Source organism: Xenia sp. Carnegie-2017, unplaced genomic scaffold (assembly GCF_021976095.1).
Source record: "Xenia sp. Carnegie-2017 unplaced genomic scaffold, XeniaSp_v1 HiC_scaffold_25, whole genome shotgun sequence".
Lineage (NCBI taxonomy): Eukaryota > Metazoa > Cnidaria > Anthozoa > Malacalcyonacea > Xeniidae > Xenia > Xenia sp. Carnegie-2017.
Genome location: NW_025813488.1, coordinates 3,271,170 through 3,292,481, shown reverse-complemented (window position 1 = coordinate 3,292,481; position 21,312 = coordinate 3,271,170). Strand labels below are relative to the sequence as shown.

Here is a 21,312-nt window from a genome sequence, read left to right as displayed (position 1 = left end):
GAACAAAAACACCATATAAACGCTCTATGATTACTGATTAGATGGTTGCACTGGAAGGGCCTGGGAAGACCTGCAATTACTGAGATACTAGTTTTCTAACCATTTCGTCTAAACTATTCACAAGCAAAACCCCCGTTTGATGATACTGAAGATTAAGCGATAATGATTGAATATTGTTCTTTTTTCTTCAAACTGCGTTGCTCAAATTTTGAAAACTCAGACAAACCATTATACACTTTGCGCGGTCATACCCAACACGAACGTCCTTTGAAGATATATATTATGTCTGGATATTTTATATTCAAATATATTTTTACCTCCTTGATTCAAATCTATAGAATACATGATGGAAAGACTAGAAATATTTTATGTTTTTCTCTGGTAATTTTGTTCCTATTTTTCATTGAAAATGACTGGAGCAACTTGCAAAGCTTGCACATCCCGGATTCAAGATTCAACCCCCCTGACTTATCGCTCCAGTAAAAATATATAGTTCACTAGACAAGTACACCCAAATATGCGGGTTGCACTCCTACGATTAGGCGGAAAGTTTTGGCGGGAAAAACAGCCAATCATAACGCAAGAAGTAGATTTAAAATATTTAGAAATTGAACATGGCATTTCAATCTATTGAAACTTTAAATACTGAATTGTTGCTGCAATGCTTTTCTATAAAACCAACTACATTCAAGTTGAGCAGAGTTTGCTGGATGTTTATGAAGGAAAGAGTGACTTTCTCTGACTTCTACTTATGGTATTTGTCTCAGTAAAAGAAAATTTTGTGTGTGGGATACATGTGAGACAATGGTATTTATGGCAAACAATGGCAGTTATGAATTTAATGGACAAAAGATGATATTTAAAAATAAAGGTGAGGAAAATATTGTGCTTTTTCAGCTTGCTATATGTAATTTAGGCAATTTGTTTGAGTTCCCCATTTTCGTCATCTTCTATGACTAACTTAACTGACCTGACGACAATGTTGAACAAACCATTCCTCGTCAAATTCATTATTTGGAGGTTTTGTGTCTGAATCATCAACTAAAAATTTCATAAAGTAAATGGTTTGAACCCGGGAGTATCGTTACATGTTTGTAAATGTAGATCGTCCAGGTTGGTATAGTCCTGAGGACTATTTTTGTTGTTGTTGACTGTCAACATTGACTGTCAGCATTGTTGACAGTCAACAACAACAAAAACAGTCCTTCTCAGGACTATACCAACCTGGACGCTCTATATTTAGAAACATGTAAAAAGTTCATAACAGTGAAGTTATAGGGTTAGCCATTATAAAGCCATGAATAGTAACTAACATAAATTTTCAGAAAGCTAAAAAAAGCCAGTGAACTGGTTTGATTTTTAACATATGTTCTTTGGGTGTAATGGTTGAACAATGATAGATACCTGATGGTTGAGATGGTGTCCAAGCTATATGTACGACATAATCCCTTTGTTGTGTTGACTTCAGTAAACAAAAGAAAAATAGAAGTTGAAACCTACCATGTATGGGTTATTCTTCTAAATTTTTCAAAGAGCTAATGTAAGAGCTCAAAATAAATTGTCAGCTTTATTTAGAAAATGTTTGAAAATCATTGTGCTGTATTAATCTATATTGATTAATCTCTGCCATTTTACAAATTCTCATACCAATATGTTCTTCCTTCCTGCATGGTGTAAAATATAGTTTTCATATTATTTTTATGTAATTTTTGTGTGTTATAAATACATATGCTCCATTGGACAATATCAACTTGACAAGTAAGTGATTCCAGGCACAACAGTTGATTTGTGAGTTGACAGATGAAATTTAGGAAATTAAGAATGTACCATGAAATAAAAGAGATGTTTGCATTAAACTTTAAAAACTGTACAATTAATTAAATGAAAAGAATCAAATAAACGAAAACAAACAAAACACAAATATTCTTCCACCTGACCAATAAGAATACCAGTAGCCCATTTTGTCTTTCCAAACAGTCCTAAGATACTTTCTTCAATAACTGCCTCCACTATGACATTTCTACCCATGTTAAAACACAGCTATAAAGAATTTCTACGTACAAATATCGCTGGATAATAAACAACACGTGTTTTTATTTACTTTCTTTATTTAAAGTACGATGTGCTTCCACGAACACAACATAAATTTCCTATCATTAAATTTTCATAAGTTTACGTAAAGAAAGAATAACCACAAAAACAATGGAACGTAGGTGCAAAAGTACTATGAAAAGTGAAAAAATATTTTTGCGCAAGGGAAAAATTTTAAATATGTGACTGTAAACTTTCAATTACATCATCTGGGGACTGGGGGCTAAATATGAACTAATTATTGCGAGCGACTTAAGGCTTACAGCCATGGTGATTTTGTGGGCACTTATGTTACAGCTAATTATGTTCCCATTCTCAGAGTAGAGAAGAGGAAAGGTGTGAGTGACCTTTTCACGTTAGACTCGAAGAGTTCAAAAACTATCAAACAACTTTTATCCATTTAATATATCAAAGTGTTGTAGGAAATAAGCCATCACTATTTGCCTTTGTAATGAGTGGACACAATATGGGTGATTCAACCTAGATAATTAAAAATATCAAAGAAATTAGTAGGAGAATAGAGAGAAGGATAAACTGATAAACCAAGTGGACGAGAATATACTTACGTATGTAGGTTACAGTTTAAATACAATTTCACGATAATAAGAACTTACCCCTAGTATATATTTGCATGGTTTGGGTTCCAGTAAGAAAATAGAAACTTCTTGAAGATGCTTTGATTTCATACATCTATATGTAATTATATTGAACGAACGTGAGAATAAGATATTATATTCAAATAGTCTCTAACAACATAAGAATTGCGGCAATTTTAGACATTATCCATTGAAAAATTCATCATTCAACTCGACTTCCACCGCAGAATCCTTACCATGCGCGTCGTGTAGACTCTGTTGGTCATAGGCTTATTATTAAGTGTACAACTATACCTTAATCTAACTTGTACAGTCCTCGCCATTCCCGTGAGATCACATATTTCACCATTGCTATAATAATGTGTGACCACTTGGTCAGTTTGTTTGTTAGGATTTTTCTTCACCCATTCTTTGTGTGCCTACGTATTTTTACAAACACAACAGTTAGCTGAATGACTCTATAAAATTAGGCACAATAACAGAAGAATCCTTCACGTACATCAGTGTTCCATAATCCAAGATATATTGTGGTCTTTCCTTGAGCATCCTTTATGAAAAAATGAATACATTAGTAATTCTCTCCCTTCAATTTTATTGTACCTTACCTCGATATAAAGTTCAGTTTTACAATTAAACATACTTACGTTATGATATTGCAAGACATGTTGACCATGGCAATATTCAAAGAGCCACCAACCAGAACCCTGTAAAAATACATAAGTATTTTGAAAACGATAAAAGAATATCGCTTTTTGGTTAAACTATCGCGATAAATCGATAAATTATGTAATAACTAGAAGCCAACAACCTACCCAAAAAAACATTACTTGTGCTAAAGAGAAATGTAGCTAAGACCAGAGGAAGATCAACACAAGGTACATAATGTCATGTACATACTTACCCCACGCAAACAATAGATACCATTGAGAAAATCTTGTGTCAACTGTTCATCAGGCTGTACAGGCATATTACGATGTTCCGTTGATGGAGAGACATCTTTTTCACCTTCACCTTCAATAGGCATATATTGGTACTAAAAACATTACACTAACTGTTACAATAACTAAACATACTACCATAAATTATTATTCATAAAGAACATTTTACATACCTCTCTATACCCAAGTCTATCAGCTTCAGATTCTTCTATATGTTCAGTATAACTTATAGGTTCGCTGTCGCACAAAAAACAAAACGAAATATCAATTGCATAATTTTGAAATTTTTTATAAGGTTTACCGACATAAACTTGAATTTTGAAACAGGTCTGACTTAATAATAACCATATGCATGACGTATTTATAGCCATACGTATGACGTATTTATAAGCATATGCATGACGTATTTATAGCCATACGTATGACGTATTTATAGCCATATACATGACGTATTTATTGCCATATGCATGACGTATTTATAGCCATATGCATGACGTATTTATAGCCATATGCATGACGTATAATCATACTTACTTAACACATAATTTCCGAAAATTTCTCTTGCTCAAAACATGTTCATTAAGATCTTTATATATGTGCCCGTGCGTGGATATGTAAAGGGGGAAGTTGCTTGTTTATTTCATGCTTTAAGATATTTTTAATCACCTTGGCGAGCCATCAAGTGAATGACAGCGAATTGAGTGAATAATATCTTCTTTAACTCTGCAAGAAAAGGATAGATTACCAAACCTCTAACAACAATAATAAATCACACAGTTTTTTTACATACTTGTACATATCACTTGCACATAACAGAGGTGTAAAAACCTCAAATTGGTACACACAACTTTGAATTTCCTTCACACTTATTATCTTCACAAACAAGAAGCAAAATCACAATACTGTACAAACTTCAATGCTTGAATAAGAGTTTTAGAAAACTACTTAAATTTATCGTTAAAAGCTCAGAATCAAATTCATGGACTATTTTCCTGATTTAAAGTTAGCTATTCAGCAGCTCTTATTGACTATTTTAAATCTAAACACTTTTTGCAAAATTCTTTGATTTTATACCTCATTATGAGAGTCCTGTCTACACATGTATATGACATGTGTCTTTCTTGGTTTCCCATTCAGTAATTCACATGGTGTCCCATTTTCCATTACCACTTCATAATAAGGTACTTCACGACCATTTAGGTTCCTTTTAGGAGGCTTGTACCCATAAAAATATAAATATTTTTAAGTTTGAAAATTGGTAATCCAGGCATTTAATACATAAAAATGAAAGTTTCTCCGGATCGTTTAAAAATTATTTTATTGACATTTAATAATTATGTCATGCAAACAAGATGAACTACCCATATGTACCTTTTTATTCCTATTATTTAAAGTACCCTCATTTATGTTTTCATGCCAATATATACACATAAATACCCACATATATTCCAATATTTACCCATGTATACCTAATAGAAAATGTTAAAAGAAAATGCATTTAGCCATTTAGTTTGTTTTTTTTTTACCGAGACTTGTTTCTCTGAAACTTTATTTTTTGTGCTATCTTTTTCTACTACTTCATCAGTCAATTGTTGATCATCATCATCTGTGTCAAATAACATGTTTACATTTTATACCTGTTTTATTATACATCATAATACAATGTATGAATGCAGACTACTTAGATAAAGTAAATTGCAAACCAGCAATTTTTAATTTGCCAAGTATGTATTCTTGCACTACTGAGCTCTAAAGAATGAAACGTATATCAAATTATTTTCACCGAATATGTTCAACACAAAAGACAAAAGTTGGGAAAAATTGATCCATTTAAGATTTATCAAAATCAATAATTTTACCATCATTGGTTTTTCATCATGATATTGACGAACATGTAATCCATGACAAAGTTCATATGTCCAATATGTATCTAACTAAAATTAAGAGTGAGCAATCACGAAACAGGCTTGTCGGGATGAATCTGTAGTTTTCATGATTTTTTCAACATCACTACATATAACTAAAATTAATGTATATTTTCTTATCACTTCACTATAACTTGTATTTTATGGAGAAATTGGTAGTCATACCCTATATGAACACCTCATATTGTCAGTTAATGGTTTTAATAATTCCTCTGGACTTGGACCAGGTCCTGGACTGTACTCATCCTGAATTATAGCCACTTATCATCATATACGGAACAATTGTTATTGAAAGAAATTTGAAACTAATACAAACGTACCATTAAATCTTCACGCAATACAGGCAAAGCACAATGGTAACGTTCATTATCTTTAGTTGTTATGAGCAGCTGACTGTTGACATCAAGCTACAGTCATATTCAAAATAAACACAGTTAGTATGGTAGTGATCATTCAACCATAAATATGAAATAACACTTGAACTTTGTGCTCGATTTTTTAATGCAAAGACAAACATCCCGCATCACGATGTTTTCCAAAGTTCCCTATAACTGACGATAAGTATCCATAGCATACGTACATTTTGTCCAGAACGTCGAGGTCCTGACCAACTTATGTCATATAGCATCGAGTCATCAAATTTGGCATTTTGACAATCAGCATGAAAAAAGATACAAAAAAATATACTGACGAACACTTGTAGATTTAACATTCTCCTTATAGTAAGTGTAGTTATAACCAACAAAGTAAAAAAATACTAGAACCACCATGAAAACAAATCAATAAACGAAACATTTTAATTTATTTATTTTTATGTATTATACAGAATAATACAGAATAATGAGGTGAGCCTGTCATCTTGCTGGCATTTGAGTCCGACAGAATCCGTTACGTCATGTAAGAATTTTTGACATTTGATTTGATCATACAGGAAATGTATGAAAGTAACAATTAGAACAATTTTGAGTATTATATCGTTCTTTTTTCAAAAACCTTCATGAGCAAAGGACATGCAAAGCATTGATTTGTAAAGTCATTCATCTGATTAATTGTAAAGGCTCAAAGATTGGCAACACCCCGCGGGCAGACATCACACAACAGAACAGAAATATTTGTTGACAATATGTCATGACAAGGTTCCCCTAGCTATCATCGAATGTACATCTATCCATGTCGAGTGCTTGGCGTCCGCTCTAACTTGACGGTGTTGTAAAATACTGACGTGAAATCGTAGCTTGACTCGCACCAACACTGTGTTCAAGATTTCAATCAAATTTACGTGTTGCGTCAAAGACGAGCCGATTATTTTGACTTCTCCTCAAGACGACATACGATATGGTGTAGCCGTCATTGCCAAATCACGATTTTGCCAATGAAAGGAAACTCTGTCAATGAAATACAAATGTGGCTATGTGTGTATTGGTAAATAATTTGCATCTGTGTTAACTATCTTCACGATAAAGGTTGGTAAAGCGATTAGTATTTTTGAATTATATTTGATGCTCTTCATGACAAACATACTTTCTGGCAAATTATGAAAGCGTGCAATGTTTGTATAATGTCATGAATAGAATGAAGCTTTAACGCCTCAGAATTACTCTTGACTAAATTAATTTCACTGTTGCAATTTTAACGATACTTCGTGGAAACGAAGCAAAAATTTAGCTATAAGGTTATTTAGGGTTCTATAAACATGTACATTTGTAAAACCCGATGTTGTGATTGTCTGCTATCTACCATAGTAGTGAGAAAGATTCAATTTTTGAACTGGCAGCTTTATAGACTTCATTAAACCAATGTGTACATCATTAGTGGTCTTTGCCGATGAAACGAGTGATTTTATACAGACGAGACGTCACTGTTTGAGGTTGTTTTATTGAAGCTTGCTATTTGCCATTTATGGTGTTCAAAGCTGTTTGATATATGTTGCTCTTTGCTGATATTTAAATTGTTTTCGGTTGAAATGAACACAGATTAATTGCAGAATTTTCTTGAACAAGTAAATATCTCCTACTGTTATAAGAAATATGACCGTCATCAGAAAATTGCCAAATGGCAATTGAGGCGACTGGAATTTGTTTGTTTAATTGTCTTCTTGTGAGAAATTCTAAGTAACATTTATTAACTAAGTCCTTCTGGATCCAATGTAACAAATAAATTTGAGACATATTTTAATTGCAACATTGATTAAGAAAATGTCGTCATGTTCATTTTCCCCCATGATACATTCAAAACAAATACTTGTGGAAAGTATTTTCGAAATAGTTTTAAATAACGATCTATTAAAATCCCGAAACACATGTAACAAAAGTTTTTCCACCTAAAATGGAGTAAATTTTTCTTGGACAAAGGCAATTTTAAACTGCCACGTAAAAACGCTTTAAATACTTTGTAAAATTAAGTCATTCTATTTATGCGTCGGCCATTTGTTGTCATAATTGTTATCATTATTGTGTGTGGGGGTTTATGTTCTTGACTTTTGATGTATGAAATTGACCATAGACATAATACACACACTTTGAAAATCATTCCTTGGAAGCAATACAATATTTTAATCTTTTTAAGTTCTATCGATTGTGCAAACGGCATGACCTGTGCCTTTTCGAAATTGAAAATGCTTAATGACGTATCATTATGGCTTGTCAAATTATGTATGATTCAATATCATGCATTGTTAGAAGATGTGTTGCCGTAAATATATTTTATGTATTTTATCTGATGTTTCAAATGGATTTAGTAAATTGTTTTTTTTTGAGATTTATAAATGAACAACGAACATTAACATTAACTTTTTTAGTCCTTGAAGACAAATCTCACTAATTAAGGACAATTTTTAACTTTGATTGTTGTAATTTGTTTTATCGAACCCAATTAGGCTGAAATTGTTCGAATCTCTAGCTACCGACAAACATGAGTGAGTGTACATTCTTATTGTATGACTTTTACGACAGATATCGGCGACGAATGTTTATTGAGTATTATTTTTTTACTGATAAGACCACAATATTTCAATGCTCCATTTATCACACAATGAGAAAGCGCTTTAAATATTTTCAATTATGATTTTTTTTATGGAAGTTGTATACAAATTATGTTAGCATGAGTAAGAACATACTTTTGTTTTTAAATTATTTTACATCGAACAAACTGGAATTATGAAACATAAGAATACTGTCCGAATGAAAAAATTTAAACTATTCACCTTAGCAATACATGTTGTGATGCCAAAGAATTTCTTCGTGTGATTGCTGTTTGTTTATACAAATTCTCTCCAATCCTTTTATGTTTGAAATTAACATTAAATACTTCTGACAAATTAAAAAGGTGCAGGTGTACTATAAGATGTCCTTCTAGACAATTGGACCCGGAAACGGCGTCAAATTTGAAAGACGAATAAAATAATTGCATTCCATCTATATGAAATTAAATGCCGAAGTTTTTTGTTGTCTAAAATACACGTATATCGGATGTTATTTTTGTATTTTACAACATTATGCTGCCTGCTTTCTAAAGATGTCATCTCTACTGTTAATCTTCGTTCCGCCAACGCGGCTCGTATTTCGTTCAATAATGCATCATTTATGATCATTTTAGTGCTATGAATGTGGTGAGATAAACAGCTTCTCTACTGCATGTTCCTAATGATAAATCTCAACGAATTATATGTAAAAATCTTGTGCCATTATGCGTTTGAGAAACGGCTTTTACTTTTTCTTAAAGACCACAATTAAGGTTTCTTTTGCGTAAAAGAAATTAGTTTGTCAAACTTATAGATATATGATTTTAATACCAAAGTCAACAAAAGTCCTTCTTAAAATTGACATTTCCTGTTTTTATTCATTATAAAGAATGGATAGAATACGATCGAAATCAACTGCTTTCTTATGACACATTTGAAAATTACTTTAAATGTCAGTATGGTTTTTCTAGTAAACGAGATTGACGTTTCCCCCAAAATTCGTGGAATTAAATACAGTAGGGTGTATCTCGAAAAATTTGCAGGGTGCGTCCCCCTCGTCACAAAAAATTTGTTTCCACCTTGATGTTGTTACAAAGAAACTTTCAAACATTTGCTGTCCTCCAATTTCCTCCTTCGTCATAAATTTTCAAACTCTTTGTGTCTTTGTGTCTTTCTTACGGTAAACGGCTTAGACTGTGTGATGTATGTATTCAAAAATATCAAAACAATTTGCATTAAATTATGGAGTGTGCAGAAATTTAAGATCTGTTGATGTTGTGCCCCATCATTTCTTCGAGGAGGCTTGACGTTTGTCTCTAATTAAAACTTGCAATCAGATTAGTATGAAGCATTGCTGATCGATCCATCTTACTGCCAACATTTTATCGTTTAGCAAGATATCCCAATTACGTTTGACGTCTCTTTGCGTCACTAGCTCAATATTTCAATGTTGTGAAATAACTTTGTACACCATGCAGATACTTGACAGGAATCTAAATCAGTGGTTTTTCACGTTTGCTAAAATTTTATGCGTTAACGGGCACCCCAAAAGACGCACTGTTTCATTAGAATTATTTCGTTGTTTTAGCTCGAATTTCAAGATGTAAAGATTTCACCAAGATAGTGTATATTTATCGCCCTTAAATAGTTTAAATGGTTTATTTTGAAGATTTTCTTTTAGGATTCAGCATAACACTCAAACGCTAGACACGCGCGATTCTGATAAAAAGAAACAAACGTTTTTTATAGTTCTTTCCACTCAAATACTCCAGATCAAAGTAGACATATCATTAAGATCTCGTGTCTAGCTCATTTGCATCATGCGAGTGATTAGTTTGCTCATTTGCATAATACGCGTAGTTGCTGTTAAAGAGTCCATTAACAGAAATGAACTGCTCCTGCTGTTTGTATAGTTTATTGTGGATGGATGGGAGGTGTGCGTTTTTAATGTGTGAAAGCAGGGATCATAGTTCTGTCTTCTGAATATGGAATGTTTGTTTATTTTTGTACTCGGGATGCATCAAATGTACTATAGATGACACTAGTCGACCTTTTAGAGGTATTATGTGGAGCCAAGATCATCATTGAATTGTTTGTGTTCTACAATAGGATTTTAACTGGGATACTATGTTAGCATGGAGCTTTGTGCATGAAAAAACTCTCAGTTGTTTTTGAATTTAGTTTTGGTCTTTTTTTATGGTTTGATGTTTATGTTTGTCAAAACGCCGCCCTAATTGCGTACACTATCAATTTACTGCTGTCTCTTTCTTTATAGAGGCAATTAAAGCACTACAAAGGCGCTGAATGATCGCCAAATCTTCCGATGTCGGTTGATAGTAAAGGTGATACTCCTGTTAAAGTTGAATATATCGAAGCACAAAGTGCGGTTGCCATGAGAAACGAGAATATAGCGACGAATGCTTCAAAAATGACACGTCAAGAGGCGTACGTTGAGCTTAAACCATCCGCAGATATTGACGATTCCCCTTCTCCCCAAAAGAATGAAACTTTAGTCGAACCGGGCGACATGGTGACGCATCGTACCACCAAGACCACCCAAACTTCACCGGTTACCCCTCCAAGCGCCGGAAGTCCCTCGAATCCTCTTATCCCTAATAAATTTCAGTTTGATCCAAACCTGTCTTATGCAGAGAAGGTCGCTCATGAAATGATTGTAACGGAAAAAATGTACTTGGAAAACTTAAAACAAATCATCGATGTAAGTCTTCATGCTGCAACAAAAGCAAAACATTGTGGAAATTTTTAATCTCGCACACTTAGAAAGAAAAACAACGTTTTAATATATTATCGTTTTTGTTTAGGGTTTTCTAGGTCCTGTTGTTAACGCTTCTGATATCAATGTATCTAAGGAAGACATACAAGATTTATTTATTAACGTCGAGGATATTTATCAATTTAATCGGTATGGCAATACGGCTTTGTCTCTAGTTCAATCTATTTTTCAGTTAAAATTTTGCATTTGCGCTTTCCGTTATGCTACACATCTATTTTTTACGTTCCTTACATTACATGAGTAGGATAATATTTTTATATTACGAATTGTCGATTCAATATTTATGGATGAATATGTCGCCATGAAATACTTATGGATTGTAGATTTGTAGTGAAATTGAAATTTAAAATACATATCTAATTGTGATATCTTGTTGACATTTTAAGGATTTTGCTTCAAGATATGGAAAATTGTAATTATGATCCAGTGAAATTAGCTAAGTGCTTCGTTTTAAAGGTTTGTTTACAGTATAAACAAAATCATGATGTTCATTTGTATCTCGAAAAATCAAACAACTTTAAAACACTTTCCTATATTTGCAGCAAGTTGGGTTTGAAATATATACAAAGTATTGCACTCATTATCCAAGGTAATAATAAACAATACTCTATCTAGTGTGTCGTGAAAACTGGGTCAACCAAATGCCCAAAAACCATGGTCATGTTGATATATTGATAATTGAAGCGAGCAGGATGCTCTGAGACTTTCGGAAATGGAGAAAAAAACATAAACCGCAGGGGTTGTCTATTTAACGTCTTTTCCATTTCGATATTAAGTTTTGCATCTTTAAAGAGATCAGCAAAACTATGGACGTAGTGAAGCATGCCTCAAAAAGCTTTTTGACCATCCCTCCGTTATTTGAACTGCGTGTTAAACAATTCCGAATATTGTATTCGACGAATGGTCTTACGAGAATTTTAACTTGGAATGTCAAAGCTGCTTTCGTTTTTTTCCATCATTCCGCTACATTCATTAAGGTTACACACATCCTGCTTAATGATTTTTTACTGTTTTCTTTCCAGATCAATGGAAGTGCTCTTCGAATGGAATCAACGAGAGGACACGGCAAATTTTATCCAAGTAAATGGGTTTTAATCTTTGTTTTTGTTGTAAGACATTCCAAATAACCTTGCTTCGTTCGTTTGTCCTGTGAACTGCATGTAAAGTGAAATTGTAATCCATCTTTTTGTCCTCTTCCTTTCTAATGGTGAGCTTTCTACATTTTGTTTTTAGCAACAACAAGAATTGCTTGGTCATACATTACCACTTTGTTCTTTCCTGCTTAAACCAGTTCAGAGAATTTTAAAGTATCATTTACTTCTCGGGGTACGTATGTAATTAATACTGTGAAAAGAGGATTTCCTTTATGTTTGAAGTCGTTAATATTTTTTCAAAATAAGTGTGCGTCAAATCTTGCCTGTTCAAGCTAGATTTCTAATAACTTATTAGGTCAGGAAATATTATGTCCTTAGCTCTTTCCTTGTTTTTCTTGTAGAATATTGCCAAGCATTTTAAGCAAGCCGAAGACGAAGAAGGCTATGAAATTATTCAGGTATAAGAACCCGAGGAATACAAGTTTAGCATTGCTTCATTCTTCATATTTATGTTTCATTACAAACATTTTCCTCCAGATATTCTTTTCATTCTCATATTCCATGGCTTATCATAAAACACATTAAGATGTTGCTTCTTCCATATTTTATACTTTCTTGCAATGTCTTGTAAGGAATAGCCATGAACGGATGCGATACCTCAACAAAAATGTTTTCAACTAATGTATAATAGGATTGAAAGAAAACAGCGAATATTTTCTTTGATAATGGTTTTTGATCGACGACGAACGTAAATTTTAATTATCTAGAAAGCATTGTCAGCAATGACGAGCGTAGCCAAACATATCAATGACATGAAACGAAAACACGAAGATGCCGTTCATTTACAGGTCTGTGTATTTTTATCGTTTAACTTTTTTTATAGATCAACGAAAAAAATGAATCTCCTTAGTTATCCTAAATACTAACAAGTAATTGAGTGATAAGTATGATTGCGGATGTCATTCTAGTATTTTTGGAATGCTATGTATGTATTATAATGATTTGAGTTGTATGAAAAGATGAAAGACAAAACTTTGTCGTCAAATTGTGTAATTATGTAATTTATTTGCCTTTGTGCAATTTCTCTGTTTAAGTCATAGAACTGTCCTATTGCTGAGTTTTTTAATTGTAAAGGAATTATTCATTGGTCGATGAGAATTTGCTTGAACACGTCAACAACATGTCTTTTTATCTTTCCTAGGAAATTCAAAGTATTCTGCTCGATTATGAGGTATGAAGTAAGAACGTTTTCACAGAATAACTGAAATTGCAACACCTTTAATTTATTTTTTCGGAATTATTAATCAATTCAAAGTAAATTGAACATACTTGACCCCAAATGGTCTGTCGGACATTCTTAATATCGTCATACCTATTTTTCTACTGTTGTTGTATAAACTAACTAAATTATCCTTCCAACAATGGAGTAATTTCATATTTTTTTAAGGGTCCAAACCTTTCGTCATTTGGTAGTGTTGTTTTAGAGGTAAATTGTTTTATTTTTCGTAAAAATTTTAAGTTCAAAAATAACATCCCTGAGGGATTAGTCTAAGTAGCTATTAAGCTGGTGAATAAAAAAGTCTGGAGACGAGTTTCGATGGCTAAATACGTGTCATTTTTCTCAACTTATCCTTGCTGCGTGTGTTTATTCAAAGGGTTCATTTCGTCTTCATGGGGCAAAAACAGGACGATATCTTCTTGTATTTGAGAAGGCATTGCTGATCACAAAACGTCGAAGTGACGGTACATTCGCTTGGAAGGCCACAGTCATGGTTAGTGAAACATATTTTTTTTGTCTGTATTTCGATTTTATATTCTTGTTCCTAGAACTTTTGTTTCCCGCTTACAACAATATTTCCATTATGTTTGCGCACCATCATCTTCTATCTCAATCGCTTGAGGGCTTTTTACGTACCCTTATCAAATTTGCTTTTAAAGTGTCGCCTATTTTATACCTGTTTGACAACATCAATACCTGTTTGACAATGTTAGCCAACTTGTGTATAAGTCGTTGGCTTGCTTATATAATTTAACGCTCTCACTTGAGGTTATATCATTTTATTTTTCTTTACATGTAGTTTTCAAACATGATGTTGGCTGATTCAGTTCTTCGAGAACCATTGACGTTCCAAGTTTTTCGATTTGATGACAGAAAAATCGGTTATACCTTCGTGGTGAGTCCTATGAGGTGTTAGTACGTGAGGTTTTTCAAAAGAAACCCAAGCAGTTAAAACAGAATATGTCTAGGCATTTTAATGTGTAATTGCGTATATGCAAATGGTTTAAATTATTACGAGGTTTCTTACGATCAGGAAGTAGAAGTTGTCGTCTACATTATGAACTTATCTTGTGAAATATAATAAGTTGCTTTGTGATAACTAGGCTCGTGATTTGGAAACCAAGAGGGTCTGGTTACTTGAATTAAAGAAACGATTGCTGGATAGCTATACAGCTAATGTTCCAATGAAGGTGAATATTGTTAATGTAAATCTACTTGAAGGAGAGATGTCTGTTTTTCATTGGATAGCTATACAGCTAATGTTCCAATGAAGGTGAATATTGTTAATGTAAATCTACTTGAAGGAGCGATGTCTGTTTTTCATTGGATAGCTATACAGCTAATGTTCCAATGAAGGTGAATATTGTTAATGTAAATCTACTTGAAGGAGCGATGTCTGTTTTTCATTGGATAGCTATACAGCTAATGTTCCAATGAAGGTGAATATTGTTGATGTAAATCTACTTGAAGGAGAGATGTCTGTTTTTCATTGGATAGCTATACAGCTAATGTTCCAATGAAGGTGAATATTGTTAATGTAAAAATATTTTTTGGGGGCACTCGATAGCAGCGAAGCGGAAGATTGAAGATAATGAAATTATTGAAACTATGTATAACCATGTTACACATGCTAAATCCAATGTTGGTGGTGTTGACTTTGGTGTTGAAAATAATCGTGATATCATTGTCTTTTCCTTACTTCCATATCTCGTCGTGTTTAAGAAGATTGTTTCATTTGATTTTTAGTCCTATGTTATAAGTTCTTTTTCTTTACTGTTGACTAAAACTCGTCATCAATAATTTTTTTCTCTATTATTTTGTTTACAGGCCAAGCAAATTATTTTGGGAAATAGCAGAGAAGAAAAAGAAAAGGAAAACACGGGTATGGAAGCACAGATAGTTGATAATTCATCTGGGTGTGGGGTTAATGTTGAACAAAAGAAAAACTCTGTTGCAATTGAATACTGACTGTATTTATTGTTTAATTTAATACATTATATCATATAACGTTATAAATATACTTTATACAACGCACACTGAGATTTGTCATGTTTTTTGTCTTTACTTTCATTTTTCATGCATGTTTCTGCCTTCAACATGCCTTTAGGTCTCTCAACTCTGTTACTCTCTCAAATTTCAACTTTTCTCGTGATCCATCCAAAAATACACGCAGCTCTCCACTCGAAAACTGCTCTACTTACCCTCTCGTCCCTTGCTAATATGAGTATGACCAAAAGTAAAAAATTGACCATATTTTTTATTACTGCACAGAGGATAGTGTTACACTGTTTGAGTGGGTAACGAATCTCACGAGTTATTGAGCTATATCAATATTAGTCATTAAGCGTTAACTGTTATTTCGTCCATCAGAGCGCGAGATCCCGAGACACACGACGAACCATAAAGGTGAAAATCAACAACGTACATTAATTAAAGGTAGAATGATTTGTAAACTTGTGTATTTCATGTGTATATATCGTAAATAAATAGGTTTTAATCCGTATTATGCAACTAGTCATATCTTAATATTTAATACATGATTTGATATTGCTATATTTTTGTTTTTAACACGGAATGTGAAACTATGTACTCGTCACTCCGGAGTTACTCAGTCTAAGTATATTGTGAACGAAGTTTAAGTGAATATTTCTATATTTTTTTAAATACGCAGATCATATATCTCATTCACAATGACCCGATTTTCCACGGGGGTTTTTTTTATTAGGTTTTTTTAAAGTCCATGTATGGAAATTCTTGCTTTACTGATAGTGAATGATAATCAGATGGCAAGAGATAAACGACCTTATATAATCCTGATCTATTTATTCTAAATATTGTATTCCTATTTTGTGTCGCGATAGCACATTTAATATTAATTAAACTGTCATGTGAGTTTTTAATGCGAAACTAGATACGTTTAAATATCATATGAAAGATATATTTTTGTTGGAATTAGCCAGTTGATAATTGAGCAGACTTAGTGATAAAGTGCTTAATGCAATGACATTCTGTTTTAATATATATCCTTCTTTTTTTTATAAAAACTTTTTCCTTGTTGAAGGCGTAAACTATAGTCTGAGTAACTTGCACGTGATTTATGATCATAGTAACTTATGTTTCTGACTAACATTCTGTTTGTTTTCAGATAACTATTCAAGCAACAAAAAGGCAGTGAATAGACATGCTGAAAATGAACGACGCAAGACTAAGGATGAAGATAGCTTGGAGGAAAAAACAGTGCGTGACCTTTTAACGCAATGTTAAACATAAATTTCTTTCTACTACCGCGTTTGTTATTTGCTAGCAGAGATTTTGCATTATATTTCAGTGCTTTCTAGAGAAAATAATATTTAAACAAAACTTAACAGCTATTTTTGTTTCTTATTACTCTATGGATTAAGGTGTCTTACTCTGTGAAAGAATTCATGAAGATGTCATTGACACAGACTATTTAAGTCAACTCTGTATCAAGCCAAGTATCGCATTTTGTTTGTTGGTTTCTCCTTTCCCATTTTATGAAGATGTTCACGTACTTTCAAAGCATGTAATCTTAATTTTTGTCAATTTTCATGAAGACAATTTCGTTTGTGAACAGTTTTCAAAATTAGCATGTTTGAATTGTGCGATCATTAACGATTAAAAGCATGCCCCTGTGCCTAGAAGCAACATTTTCCCAATCTTTTGCTATCTATCGTGTTATCTCTCATGATATTTGAAAATATGTGCAATGCTTATAGTCATTGAGATTTATTTCATTTTTCAAAATGCGAGTTTTTTTTATTTAGAAACCGTCTTCGGATTCCAGGAATCCATTACGACGAGGTCTGCGAGTCTTCAAAAGGAGAAGGCCTGTCAAGGAGGTAACACGTGTTAGTTGGTCCTCCGATGAAAATAACGACAATGCAGTTGACGATAGCAAAAATATCGTTATTCATGAAAAAATAAACATTGAGGTAGAAATTCGTCTTATCTTTCATAGGCATTACATTTATCATCAAATCCCTGTGTAGTTATGGATTTTTTCATTTTTTGTACGAATGATATTTTTTTACAGGAAAGAAAGTCGAACGATGACAGTTCATTAGAATTGCAAAACGAAGAGTCCAAAGATCCTACTAACGTTGAAACGGTAAAAATTATCATGATGATTTTAATGTTCATTTGTATATTTCATTTTTCATGCATAGATCAGCAATTTTCATCCTTCATTTTTACTCCGATATTGTTTTGTAACACCAGCTTCAATCACGTCTATTTCGTTTGATTGACTAAGCTTGTAAAATAGTTTTCATGTTTTTATAGTTTGGTGACAAGAGCACGTATAACTCCTCGTTGCCTGTCTCTTCCATTGCACAAAATGAGGACATTCAAGTGCAATTCCAAAGTGATGATGATGGCCTACGAATTGCTAGGGACGATAATCTCCCCACAAAAAAGCGTCGTGTTACTCAAGAAAAGTTCTTAAGACGTTGCTCGATGCCAGCCACAAATTATTACGAGTCGTTGATGTACGAAGAAGGCCCGTTTATGACACTCGCTCGTACTTTAAGCATGTCCCGATTCAATGAAAAATTCCTAGAAAGAGAAACTATCGATCCTGCTTCTTATGCTAAAGACTTAGAGAAATATGATTTAGTAGAGCCATTTAGTAGAGCCAAGGTCAAACTAACCGATCCTATCATCTACGAAGGTCAACTGCATGTCAATGACGTAATGGATGAACATCATAGTGATGTCATTATTCCTGATAGCCACTCGAGTGTTAATCAGACGATGAAACATGTCAGCCAAGCATTTTCTGATATTTCTACAACATTTAGCCAGGATAAATCTCCTTATTCCAGTTTTGATGAGTTGACGAGTGATTTGAGTCCAGGCGACTTTACTCCTGATAATTTGACATTAGGTGACAATTCTGCTGAAAGTTTGAGTCGAGATGTTAAATCTACGAAGAAAGAACTTCCGGTGAATGTTAATGGCGAAGAATGGATTGAAAATAACGGCGTTAAATTTGATCGAAGTGAGGAGGGAACTGCGCAAAGTGAACGAAGTAGTTATGTTGAAACATTATCTGATGTTTCTTTTGATGAACCAGCTGATAATATATGGCAACAACGAACATATCAACGTGTCTTTACTTTAAAAAAATCATTTAGTGAAGAAAATCTCGTTAGCAAATGCTCAATGGATGGGGACAATAATGGTGAAAATATGACGTCAAAAAGTTGTTCTCACGTGACTGTTATGCGCTCAAGCAGTATGGACAGATATAGAAAACCACAGCATTCATGTCGGCCGTTCAATTTTTCTGTTACACCCAAGAAAAAAATTGTTATCCGGGATTCTAAATGGACTATTGATCAGCAGCAAAGTCAAAATAGTCCTGAAATATCTGTTGTAAAAGGTTCACGTTCTCTTAGACGACGACGAAAACATAGATCTACGACGAAAAGTCGGGAAAGAGAGGAATCCGTACAAAATGTCGCACGGTCGACTGCGGTCTTGAACGTACCAGATTATACAGCAATGAATAATTATGAAACTTCTTCATTGGCTCCAGATAATCAATCTACAGAAAAGAATAGCATGAGACCGCGGATAATGCATATTAATTTGAGAAAAAGGTCTGATAGTTCTCTTATACCCTTCAAAGATGAAAATGAAACATTTTTGGACAACAACGATAATGTTGAAGTTTTTCAAATGCATCCACCTGTCACTAACGTTACTGTAAATTTACGAAAAAAACGTGAAACTAGAAGCAACGAGAACATCAAAGATTCTTTTGATGTCTCTGATCCGCCAGCGAGTATAAATTATACGTCCACTCAACCTCCTCGGGTAGAAATTTGGAACAGTGAACAACGAGAAACGGTTGTACGTGATAAGGTGAAGACCAATGGCAGTTTTTCGTCCTCAGTTGCACGTGACAAGGTGAAGACCAATGGCAGTTCTTCGTCCTCAGTTGCACGTGATAAGGTTAAGACCAATGGCAGTTTTTCGTCCTCAGTTGCACGTGATAAGGTTAAGACCAATGGCAGTTTTTCGTCCTCAGTTGCACGTGATAAGGTGAAGACCAATGGCAGTTTTCGTCCTCAGTTGCACGTGACAAGGTGAAGACCAATGGCAGTTTTCGTCCTCAGTTGCACGTGACAAGGTGAAGACCAATGGCAATTCTTCGTCCTCGGTTGCACGTGACAAGGTGAAGACCAATGGCAATTCTTCGTCCTCGGTTGCACGTGACAAGGTGAAGACCAATGGCAATTCTTTGTCCTCAGTTGCACGTGACACGGTGAAGACCAATGGCAGTTCTTTGTCCTCAGTTGCACGTGACACGGTGAAGACCAATGGCAGTTCTTTGTCCTCAGTTGAACAACTCTCTAATTATTTCAATAAGGTCTCCATCAATAATGGTGAGGAGGTTAAAGAACAAGTCAAAAGCGCGCAAAGTAACGTTTTTAAAAGTGATAGTATCAAACAAGATGTTCATTTTAAAAACGGTAGTTTCGGTCACCGTACTACTACAACTAACAATTCATCTGTTTTCCTTAATCCTGTGGCACAAAATAGAAAATATCTTAATAGTAGACGGGTATTGAGTACATCATCACTCAACAACAACGGTGGAAAAACACAAATTTCTGGCGATGATGATCAAGGAAATATGCGTAGACATTCAATGTCATCGCGAATTTATGATCGTATTAAAGAACTGGGTCAAAATCCCGGACAAAAAATGGACAGAAATTTGGATGATGATTTACGGGATTGCAAACGGATTAAAGAACGCATAGATAATCTTCAAAGTGACGCTAAACGAAATCCTTCAAACACTGGTCGAGATATAAAGGTGATTGACGATCGTGGTTCTAGCGAAACACCACAGCGAAACGATGAGTTACAAGTTGTTATTATTCGAAGAGGTTGGGTCCGAAGATTTGTGAAGAATATTGAAACAAAAATAGGAAACTTTGAAACTTTTTACTAAGTAAAAAGTAGTAGGATGTTAAATATGCACAAACACAACGTATTAATTAATTCATTTAGATAAAACAAACGTAATATTCTTTTATTTCAATAATGCAAATATGTATGTAGTCTGCACGTCATTAATATCGTTGTCACGGCAACTGCGCACACGACTACTGCGCACGTTTCATATCTCTTCACTTACCATTGCTTGAATTTTGGGGAAGAAACCTCTTAAAAACAATGTCAATTGTCACTGACATAATTATACCGCATGTTTCACACAGATATATGTCATACTTATACTATTTGCAAAATAATCCGTTATTTAATGATGTGGATATCCTGTGGTATCTTGAAAATATACTCAACGAAATAATTATGGCTTGTTATTTTTGTCCATGGTCCACGAAGAATGCAAACTTTTGTACAGTACTAAAGAATTTCAGTATCTTTACAAGGTATGAACGCCAATATTTTTATTTGCAGTGTTGATGATATAGAGTTTTCATGATTTCTTTAACATGTTTGTCGTGAAAAAATCGAATTCTTATCTATAAACAAACAGTAAAAAAGATGGCGCCGTTATAATCTTGACATGTGACAACTCTGTTTGATTTACCTAAACAAAGCTGCACGCAAATGTCGAATATTCTTGATAAAATAT

General features: G+C 33.7%; 2 protein-coding genes across 3 annotated transcripts; one reads left to right on the top strand and one right to left on the bottom strand.

Annotated features, from left to right (window-relative positions):
- Positions 1–2,090: 2,090 nt before the first annotated feature.
- Positions 2,091–6,449, bottom strand: LOC124453311 (endoplasmic reticulum lectin 1-like). Its single transcript, XM_047004103.1, has 16 exons — positions 6,131–6,449; positions 5,871–5,957; positions 5,716–5,796; positions 5,485–5,559; positions 5,329–5,374; positions 5,152–5,231; positions 4,700–4,840; positions 4,416–4,498; positions 4,292–4,348; positions 3,799–3,862; positions 3,589–3,720; positions 3,332–3,391; positions 3,187–3,234; positions 2,982–3,106; positions 2,706–2,781; positions 2,091–2,571 (listed from the first exon to the last, which is right to left on the bottom strand). The coding sequence occupies exons 1-16, from the start codon at positions 6,260–6,262 to the stop codon at positions 2,500–2,502; spliced, it is 1,359 nt and encodes a 452-aa protein (XP_046860059.1). The 5' UTR covers positions 6,263–6,449; the 3' UTR covers positions 2,091–2,499.
- A 286-nt stretch (positions 6,450–6,735) lies between these two features.
- On the top strand, positions 6,736–21,024 carry LOC124453306. 2 transcript variants are annotated; one of them, XM_047004097.1, is made up of 20 exons: positions 6,736–7,013; positions 10,785–11,228; positions 11,332–11,432; positions 11,690–11,759; positions 11,846–11,892; positions 12,326–12,383; positions 12,537–12,629; positions 12,799–12,855; positions 13,165–13,245; positions 13,599–13,628; positions 13,845–13,883; positions 14,053–14,169; positions 14,476–14,571; positions 14,780–14,866; positions 15,504–15,558; positions 16,047–16,112; positions 16,822–16,913; positions 17,462–17,629; positions 17,731–17,802; positions 17,994–21,024. In XM_047004097.1, exons 2-20 carry the CDS (start codon positions 10,833–10,835, stop codon positions 19,791–19,793), a joined length of 3,525 nt encoding a protein of 1,174 aa, XP_046860053.1. In that variant the 5' UTR covers positions 6,736–7,013; positions 10,785–10,832; the 3' UTR covers positions 19,794–21,024. The 2 variants fall into 2 exon arrangements, with proteins under 2 accessions (XP_046860053.1, XP_046860051.1); XM_047004095.1 differs by having other exon boundaries at positions 17,731–17,805; positions 17,979–21,024.
- The last annotated feature ends 288 nt before the right edge of the window (positions 21,025–21,312 follow it).